The following is a 10,623-nucleotide window of genomic DNA, read 5'->3' on the forward strand; positions in this document are numbered from 1 at the left end:
CGGTGTGCCTCTGTTTCGCGGGGCGACGTGGGCCAGGGCCATCCCTCCCTCCCTCCTCACTCTGTTTCCCTCATGACATTGAGGAGGAGGAGGAGCATGGTGACGCCTTCTTCTTCTTCTTTGTGCCAGGGCAGAGGAGGCCCTGGAGGAGAGTGGCTGGGAGGAGGCCCCTCTCCTCGCTGCCTCCCCTGGTCCCGCTCCCAGCCAGGCCTTGCCAGAGGGCGGCAGTGGTGGCGGTGGGCTCCGTGCAGGCCTTCCTGCACCCTCCTCCCCCAGTGCCATCCCCGATCTTGCTCCACCTCCTCTGCCTCCACCGGGCCGTCACCGTGGACAGGTTCAAGGCCCGCACCTCCCTCGAGGCCCTCAAGAGGAGTCTCAAGCAGCTGCGCTGGAAGGAGGTAAGGAAGGCTAGGCCTCTTCGGGTGTGTTTTGGACTCCAACTCCCGGCTTGCCTCATGGCCTCGGGCCCTTTCCTTTCCCCCCTCAGCCGCATGTCTTCCCTTCCAAAGGTGGGGGCTGGGGCCTGCTCTGCGCATGAGCACATGGGTTTTTTGGGGGGTTTTTGGATTTTGTGGGACATGGATGTATATTTGAGTTTTGGTTTTGTCGTCTAAACACATCAGGGAGAACCCTGTGTCGTGTTGCCAAGTTTTGTGGTTATGGGTTTTTTAGTTTCGTTGTTTTAATTAAATTAGAAATGGTCAGAAGCTTTTTATATGTAGAGATAGATAGAGATATAGATATAGATAGAAGATTTGTCCCATACAAGAACTAGCATTTTGTTCCATATAAGCACTATTTCTCCCATTCATTGGGAGAAATAGATAATGCGTGCATGCATTCAGGACAATTAACTCCACATTTGTCACTAAAAATCTCTCTCAAGGCAATTAATTAAAACAGCTTAACACAAAAAGGTTGCAGTGCAGCAGTGTTAGGAGCAATACTCACCAGTGGGCATGTACTCCCACCATCGGCCTGCACAGAGATCCACCACCTTCACCACTCTTAAGTACAAGGTAACTGCTTCCTTTAACTTTCGTGAGAGGCATTCCATACACATAATATCCTGCAGGGGAAGGTATCTTTGGGTGGGAAAAAAGAAAAAAAATCTTCAGATACTGCATTTCCTCTTCTTTTCTACTAAATAATAATATAGATCAGTGGTTCTCAACCTGGGGTCCCCAGATGTTTTTGGCCTACAACTCCCAGATATCCCAACCAGTATACCAGCTTTTAAAATGTATGGGAGTTGAAGGCCAAAAACATCTGGGGATCCCAGGTTGAGAACCACTGATTTAGATAGTAACACACTCATCCATATACAATCCAGAGTATGAGGGAAAATTCACAGTGAATAAAAAGAAGATTGTACAGTGAATGCTGGATTTTACAGCATCAGAAAATTTAAGTGGATGCTTTTCTACAATCTAGAAAATGCCTAGGCTTCTAATGTCTTTTATCCGGTTGAATATGCTGTATTTTATATGTATTTTACTTTGTTTATTATTTGTTCTTGGCCCTGGCCCTGTGTAAGCCGCCCTGAGTCCCTGTGGGGAGATGGAGGCAGGATAGAAAAATAAAATTATTATTATTATTATCAAAATCATTATTATTTTATTATTATTTATACCCCGCTTTATCTATCCCGAAGAAGACTCAAAATGGATTAGCATAATTAAAAGCATCAACATACATTTCAAAACAGGGGTCCTCAAACTTTTTAAGCAAAGGGCCGGTCTACAATCCTTCAGACTGTTGAGGGGCCGAATTATCATTTGAAAAAAAAATATGAACCAATTCCTATGCACACTGCACATGTCTTATTTGTAGTGCAAAACAACAACAACAACGAGAGAACAATACAATATTTAAAAATGAAAACAATCTTAACCAACATAAACCTATCAGGATTTCAATGGAAAGTATGGGCCTGCTACTGGCCAATGAGATAGTCAAGTTAATTCGGATTGTTGTTTGTTGTTGTTGTTGTGTGCCTTCAAGTCATTTCAGAATTTGGGTGAGCCTAAGTCTAAAATTAATTATTTATTTACTTACTACATTTATTTACTACATTTATATCCCACCCTTCTTACCCCGAAGGGGACTCAGAGCAGCTGTATGTACATACAATATATTATATTATTAGCATAGCACAATATTAGCATTATATATTACTACAGTAGAGTCTCACTTATCCAACACTCGCTTATCCAACGTTCTGGATTATCCAACACATTTTTGTAGTCAATGTTTTCAATATATCGTGATATTTTGGTGCTAAATTCATAAATACAGTAATTACTACATAGCATTACTGCTTATTGAACTACTCTTTCTGTCAAATTTGTTGTATAACATGATGTTTTGGTGCTTCATTTGTAAAATCATAACCTAATTTGATATTTAATAGGCTTTTTCTTAATGCCTCCTTATTATCCAACATATTCGCTTATCCAACATTCTGCCGGCCCTTTTATGTTGGATAAGTGAGACTCTACTGTATATTGAACTATACCACTATACTGTAATACTATATGTAATATATAACATATAATTAATATTATTATATGGTAGTATTATTATTAGTATTATATTGTATAACATTATAATATTTTTATCAATATTATATGTATATACAATATATTATATTATTAAAACTGATATAAATATGTACTATAAAACTGAGGGTGGGGGCCAGGTAAATGACCTTGGAGGGCCGCATCCGGCCCCCGGGCCTTAGTTTGGGGACCCCTGTTTCAAAATATACAAACATGCAAACATTAAAATAGGATTAAATATAAACAGTATTTAAAAATTCCTAGTTAAAAAATAGTAAAACATATTCAGAGTTAAAAACCACAGCAGCCCCTGACATGATCTTTAAAACATTCTTCTTTAAAAGCCTGTCTGAATAAAAAGCCTGCCCCTGGAAGGACAGCCTGAAGGGGCCATTCTGGCTTCCCCGGGAAGAAGGGAGTTCCAGAGTAGAGGGCAGCCACCGAGAAGGAAGTCCTGCTCTCTCCTTCCCACCAACCAAGCTTGAGATTAAGGTGGGACTGAGAAAAGGGACTTTCCTGAAGAAAGAAGAGCCTCTCAGGGCCCGGGAAGGTCCATACAAGGGAATGTGGTCAGCTAAATAACCTGGACCATCTAGGCCTTTAAAGGTCATAGCCAGCACTTTGAATTGTGCCTGGAAACAGATTGGCAGCCAGTGGAGATGCTGCAAGGGAGGGGGGGGGTGTCCACTCCCTGTAGCCAGCTTCCCTCTATTTACTTTGTTGTTGTGTGTCTTCCGAAAGCAAGGTGCTGGCTGCTGAAGATGATAAACAACTGCATTGCATCCTGTCAGATTCCCAAAATCTGGCGGAAAGCAAGAGTCATAGCCATCTTGAAACCAGGTAAAGACCGTAATGGCCCAAAAAGCTATAGACCAATCTCCTTGTTGTGCCATCTTTACAAAGTCCTGAAGAGACTTATTTTGAATAGAATAATGGAAAAAATAGAGCCAGGTTTGATTCTGGAGCAAGCTGGCTCCAGGAAAGGCAAAAGCTGCACATCACAAGTGTTGAAACTGACTCAGCACATAGCAGATGGGTTTGAAAGGCAGCAGATTACAGGAGCTGTCTTCATAGACCTGTCAGCAGCTTATGACACTGTAAACCATCGCCTTCGCCTGAGAAAAACTTATAATATCACAAAGGAGGTCTGCTACAAAACAGGAGCTTTTTTGTTGAATTCCAGGGTCAGAGAAGCAGATGGCGAAAACAGAAGAATGGCCTGCCTCAGAGGAACGTGCTTGCTTCATCAATGTTTAACATTTACACAAATGACTAGCCACTGCCAGAAAGGACAGAAAGTTTCATCAATGTGACGATCGTGCCATCACCGCCCAAGCAGGAAGCTTTCAAAGGGTTGAACAGAAGCTTTCCAAAGCTTTAAGTGCTCTTACTGCCTATTACAGCAGAAAGCAACTGATCCCTAATCCATCTAAAACACAGACATGTGCTTTCCACCTTAAGAACAGACAAGCATCTCGAGCTCTGAGGATTACCTGGGAAGGAATCCCATTAGAGCATTGCAGCACACCAAAATACTTGAGAGTTACCCTGGACTGTGCTCTGACTTACAAGAAGCACTGCTTTACTATCAAGCAAAAAATGGGTGCTAGAAATATCATATGAAAGCTGACTGGCACAACTTGGGGATCACAACCTGACACAGTGAAGACATCTGCCCTTGTGCTTTGCTACTCTGCTGCTGAATACGCATGCCCAGTGTGGAATACATTTCACCACATTAAAACAGTGGATGTGGCTCTTAATGAGACATGCCGCATTATCACAGGATGTCTATGTCCTACACCACTGGAGAAATTATACTGCTTAGCTGACATCACACCACCTGACATCTGCCGGGAAGTAGCAGCCAACAATGAAAGGACCAAGGCATTGACATGTTTAGCCCATCCTCTGTTTGGATATCAGCCAGCACGCCAACACCTTAAATCAAGAAATAGCTTTCTAAGATCTACAGAGATACTCGCAGGAACACCTCAGCAAGCGAGAGTACAAAAGTGGCAGGCTAAAACCTGGAACCTTAATCAGTGGCTGACGCTGGATGAGAGACTCCCCTCTGGGCATACAGAAGACTGGGCAACTTGGAAAGCGCTGAACAGACTGTGCTCTGGCACCACAAGATGTAGAGCCAACCTTAAGAAATGGGGCTACAAAGTGGAGTCTGCAACATGCAACTGTGGAGAAGAGCAAACCACAGACCACCTACTGCAATGCATTCTGAGCCCTGCTACATGCACAATGGAGGACCTTCTAACAGCAACACCAGAAGCACTCCAAGTGGCCAGCTACTGGGCAAAAGACATTTAGTATTAATGCCAATTTTTTTCCTTAAAAAAATCTCTTGTTTGCAAACTCATTACAATTTGTACCCTTCGTTCACTTCTGACATGAGAAATAAATTAGACATGTATCTCCCTGTAATATTAGCATATTGCTCACATTCATAAATTACATGATGAACAAAATTCCTTTTATGAAAGGTCCATACCCCAAAATGCAGGATGTGTTGGCTTTTCAACCTCAAACAATAAGACACACTTTTGATAAAGGACGGACAGTTTCAATTGTCTCATCAAATACTATAATGAATGGCATGCAATGTCAAAAGCAAAAGAAAAGACACATTCTGACCTACCTAAATATATGGCAAAGCACTTCATGTGAAAGATGGTTCATATAGTCCTTCAGTTCAGCAGCTTTGATGTACATGGGCCCTTCCCTGCTTGTGGAACATACTTTCACATTTTTCCGTCTAGGCCCCATATTGTGTGGTGTGTGCTGTTTAAAGAGGTCAGTGCTGTTTGGCAGATTCGGGGAAACTGAAAATGATAACATGGGGACAATGTTGCAACAAGTTAATACAGTTCAAGTTAATACCACACATAAAGCAAATCATATTTAATCAGTTCTAAGACACCACCTATTGTAAGATGCACACTAATTTCAGTAGCACCAACAGAAAAGGCATAGACAGATAGATAGATAGATAGATAGATATCTCACCCACAATTCAAAGATGCATCCTATCTTTAGAGATATTTCTATAGCGGCTTTCATGGCCGAAATCACAGGGTGATTGTATGTTTTCCGGCTGTATGGCCATGTTCCAGAAGTATTCTCTCCAACCTGGACACAGTATATTATTTGAGAACACAGAAATGCTTGACCACTCCAACAACTATGTCAGAATACACAGAGAAGCCATAGAAATCCACAAGCCTGTGGACAACTTCAACAGAAAGGAGGAAACAATGAAAATGAACATAATCTGGCTACCAGTATTAAAAAACTCAAAAATCAGAACAGTAAATAAGAAGCAACACTCTGAAAATAGAGGAGTTCCAGACATGAATCAATCAGGGGCTACTAACGACTCTGAACAAAGGATGCCCCCAGGCAGGAAGAAGCCAGGAGATGAAGCTATTCAATGCTAATTAATTACAACATGCACACTGGCCTCCAACTGACAATAGTGCTTCTCTCACCCTGGACTTTCCACAGATACAGTAGGGTCTCACTTATCCAACATAAACAAGCCAGCAGAACGTTGGATAGGTGAATATGTTGGATAATAAGGAGAGATTAAGGAGAAGCCTATTAAACATCACATTAGGTTATGATTTTACAAATTAAGCACCAAAATTTTATGTTATACAACAAATTTGACAGAAAAAGTAGTTCAATATGCAGTAATGCTACGTAGTAATTACTATATTTACAAATTTAGCACCAAAATATCACGATATATTGAAAACATTGACTACAAAAATGAGTTGGATAATCCAGAATGTTGGATAAGCGAATGTTGGATAAGTGAGACTCTACTGTATATAAACTTTCTTTGCTTAGTTTCTCTATACCTTACAACCTCTGAGGATACCTGCCATAGATTTGGGCAAAACCTCAGGAGAGAATACTTCTGGAACATGGCCATACAGCCCGGAAAACATACAACCACCCAACAGCTAAGCAGTCTCTTTAACCTTTAGCAACCGGTGTGGGTGGGGCCACAAGGAAAGGCTAGGCTCGCCTCCTCACCACTCAAGAGAAGTTACGTGAGGCCGAGTCTCTGAGGCCTAGCCACAGAAAGGGTTTCAGGGGAAATCCTGTTTGGGAGGTGTTAGCTGGCTCTGATTGTTTAATGTCTGGTATTCCACTGTTTTCTGAGTGGTGTTCTTTATTTACTGCAAGACATGTTGCAATTGGCCAACTTGATCAGCACTGAATAGCCTAGCCACTTCTGGTATGAGAGAACTGGCTGTCAGCAAGGATGTTCCCCAGGGGACACCCGCATGTTTCCCCAGGGGACACACCATCCTGTGGGAAGTTTCTCTTTATATATCTGTGGAAGGTCCAGGGTGGGAGAAAGAACTGTTTTCTGAGATTTTTTTTCATTGAACCAGACTGGGCCACAGCAACGCTTGGCCAGGTACAGCTAATAATAATAATAATAATAATAATAATAATAATAATAATAATAATAATAAGTTTTATTTATATTCTGTCCCCTCTCCCTGAAAGGGCTTGGGCAGCTTACAACAGAAGAAACACAATATAGTAATAGTAAACATACAAATCAAACTTAAATCACACAATAATTAAAGCATTAAAACACCATAAACATATAAATACAATTCAGAAGGGTATCACCAATGGATATGGAGGTGACAGTTAAATATAATGCAATTAAAAAGGATTACAATCCCAACCCTTCTTAAAACAATAAACTAGTTAGCATTTAAATCCTCCATCATTTAACACAATTGTTGTTTCTTTGAATTTCTGACACACAGTGACCCTAATGTTAGTCTATCATGGTTGTTTCTTGGCAAGATTTGGTAAGGAGAAGCTTGTCTCCCTCTCAAGGCTGTTCCACACATGCATTATAACCAAGGTGAAGCCTCTAGTGGTGCAATCGGTTAAACCCTTGTTCTAGCAGGACTGCTGACTTGAAGGTTGGGTTGCTGACCTTAAGGTTGCCGGTTTGAATCCAACTCGGGGAGAGTGCGGATGAGTTTCCTCTGTCAGCTCCAGATCCATGTGGGGACATGAGAGAAGCCTCCCACAAGGATGGTAAAACATCAAACATCTGGGCATCCCCTGGGCAACACCCTTGCAGACGGCCAATTCTCTCACACCAGAAGCGACTTGCAGTTTCTCAAGTCACTCCTGACATGGAAAAAAAATCCAGGATAAACTGGGTTAAAAGGAAGAGGGGTGGCTAAACAATATTTAGCCAAAATAAAAGAGGATTCAGGTTAAAGGCTGGAAAACACATGTTTAAAAGTTGCCCTTTAAACCCAGTTCTTACTGAGAAACACATTCTTCCATGCAGGCATGGAATAAATGTGTTTTCCTTTCCTCTCTCCTATCTGGACTCCCTCCCTGGCTCCCTTTTCCCTCTCAACTTACTAGAGCCTTCATCAGATGGAGGCCTGAAACCTTTGCTTCTCTTCCTCTTGCCTGGAAGAACCTTTGAGGATAAATCCCCCCTCCCTTACCCAAAGCCCTCCTTTGGCTCTTGCAATGGAGGGGAGAGGAGTGAGAAAGGCCAGTGGTTCTCAACCTGTGGGTCCCCAGATGTTTGGCCTTCAACTCCCAGAAATCCTAACAGCTGGTAAACTGGCTGGGATTTCTGGGAGTTGTAGGCCAAAACACCTGGGGACCTACAGACTGAGAAACGCCGCTTTAGATGCTAGTTTGGGCAAACATATTAGAAAATCTTTCATTAAAAACACAGTTTGACCCTTGGAGGGTCAGGAGCAGAGAGGTCTTCAAACGAGGTGGAAATGCCTTCCGAACGTTGGTCTAAATAGGCATGCGGGACTTTCAATAATTCAATTATTTTGTCTTTGTTTTTTAAAGAGTGGCCTTCTCCCGGTAAATGCAGGGGAAGGGAGGGGGAGACTGGCAGTGCCCAGTCTCCCCCTCTGGACACCACCCCTGCAAAACCCCAGGGTTTAGGCCAGCTGTGTGGTCTCAATTCCAGGAGGAACTGGGATTTAAAATCCCACTTCCTCTTGGATTTTTGGCCTGTCTGGAAGAGTCCTCAGTCTAAGAAAGTGTACTTTCTCCAAACTCACACATTTGGGTTTCCAGGATTCAACATTAGTCTCTGGAGTCTTATAGTGTATCCATACTGTAGAACTAAAAGGTTTTGATACTTTAATTGCCATGGCTCAATGTTATAGAAACATAGAGTTGGAAGAGAACTTGTGGGCCATCCAGTCCCCCCTTGCCAAGAAGCAGGGAAATCGCATTCAAAGCACCCCTGACAGACTGCTTAAAAGCCTCCAAAAGAAGGAGCCTCCGCCACACTCCACGGCAGAAAGTTCCACTGCTGAACAGCTCTCAGGAAGTTCTTCCTAATGTTCGGGTGGAATCTCCTTTCCTGTCATTTGTTCCGTGTTCTAGTCTCCACAGCAGAAGATCATGGGATTTGTAGCTTGGTGGAGTTTCTTCCAGGTTTCTTCTGAGATTTTCCTGCTTCTTGCAGGGGGTTGGACTGGAAGGCCCTTGAGGTCTCTTCCAACTCTACGATTCTATGATTCTAGGTGTCTTTGCATTTCACCTCCCAGAATCCCTGATCATTGGCCGAGACAACTGAGGCTTTTGGGACTTGAAGTCCAAAACACCTGGAGATCTAGAGCAGGTATGGGCAAACTTTGGCTCTGGGGGTGTTTTGGACTTCAACTTCCACCATTCCTTAAGCTTAAGTGGCTGAAGGGGGAAAGGAAAGGGCTTGAGGCTGTCACGAATGGTGGGAGTCAAGGTCCAAAACACCTTCAGGACCAAAGTTTGCCCATATCTGCTCTAGAGTTTGGGAGTCACTGGCGATAATAAGGGGACAAAAGAGGGGAGGTATTTGCTTGGAGGAACCAGGCAACAAATGATCACCCTAAAAAGGTGGAAGCGGAAGGGGAAAAATGAGAACGGGAGAGGAAGGGTGAAACACATTGCTTGCTTCCCTCTCCCTTCTTTGGATGTCTTCCATTTCCTTCCATCTAGAGAGAACAAACAAGGCGCCCGGCTCCTCCTGAGGCAGTGTAAACAAGGTCCCAAATCCGCAGGCCGAAGCAGCGGTGAGGCAGGCCGCGCCACCCAAGCCCCGCTCGGCGAGCGCCCCTCTCGCTCCTGTTCCTCCGCGACCCGGAGGCTGGGAAGGCCCTCCGGAGACTGTGAGGACCGCGCGCGCCAGCCCCGCTCCGCCCCTGGAACGACGCCCACGGCCTCACCTGCCCGGCCGCCCCTCTCAGCGGGTCTGGGGTCCGAGGAGCATCTCCGGCAGGAGACACTTCCTTCCAGAGCTACACCAACACTTCCGTTTCCCGTTCGTCATCAGCCGCTTCCGCAGCCCGCTTGACAGCCACCTTCATTTCTAAGAGATGCGGGAGAAAAACAAGATCACTACTCACTTCCGGATCCCAGTCGAAAGCACGAAAGAAAACAAAACTAGGGGCGGGAGTGTAGGGAACGCTGGGGTTTTTCCACCCAAAAGTACCCTGAGCGTTTTACATCGTTGTTTGACCTCGCATTGGTTTAATACTACAGAGGCCAAATTCATGGGGATGGCAGCTGGATATAATTATCACCAACTTATTCCCCTTCTTTCTTATGGAGCTCTACGATTTTTACCAGTTGCCTGAGAGTTCCGGTTAGCCGAGAGAGAGTCCACTTATCATCCTTTTCTCCCTGTTACTTCCTTCAGTATAGGAGCGAATCTCTTACAATCCCACCTTGTGCCCCATAAATGGAACGTAACACAGATTGGAGACCAGAGTTCCTTCTGCGGGGCTATCAAGTTGGAGTCTTTTTAGCACCCTATTCCCACTGTGCGTTTTTTTCTTTCTCCAGCTGTTCCCCCATTCATGGCCCGTGGCGCCGCTTGGGAACCGGAAGACCTCGTGAGGCGTTATCGAATCTCTTTAACACCTTATTCCCCCCTGTGCTTTTCTTTCTCCAGCCGTAGCCCCCATTCATGGACCGTGGCGTTGCGTGGGAACCAGACGTTTTGTGGTGGTATCTTTAGCATCCTATTCTCCCT

At 43.9% G+C, this 10,623-nt stretch overlaps 1 protein-coding gene across 5 annotated transcripts in view; it reads right to left on the reverse strand.

Moving 5' to 3' along the window:
* The window catches only part of fbxo38 (F-box protein 38), a 45,162-nt gene extending 34,703 nt beyond the window's left edge, over positions 1-10,459 (reverse strand). For 4 of the 5 annotated variants that reach the window (XM_062970458.1, XM_062970460.1, XM_062970459.1 and 1 more), the window contains exons 1-4: positions 10,215-10,459; positions 9,815-9,957; positions 5,215-5,398; positions 952-1,085 (exon numbers count right to left, since the gene is read on the reverse strand). In XM_062970458.1, coding sequence (XP_062826528.1) covers positions 952-1,085; positions 5,215-5,342 — 262 coding nt within the window. In that variant the 5' untranslated portion in view covers positions 5,343-5,398; positions 9,815-9,957; positions 10,215-10,459. Of the gene's footprint in view, positions 1-951; positions 1,086-5,214; positions 5,399-5,582; positions 5,706-9,814; positions 9,958-10,214 lie in introns of those variants that run through there. The other variant, XM_062970457.1, reaches the window with a different exon arrangement.
* Positions 10,460-10,623: the final 164 nt, after the last annotated feature.

Source organism: Anolis carolinensis, chromosome 2, assembly GCF_035594765.1.
Source record: "Anolis carolinensis isolate JA03-04 chromosome 2, rAnoCar3.1.pri, whole genome shotgun sequence".
Lineage (NCBI taxonomy): Eukaryota > Metazoa > Chordata > Lepidosauria > Squamata > Dactyloidae > Anolis > Anolis carolinensis.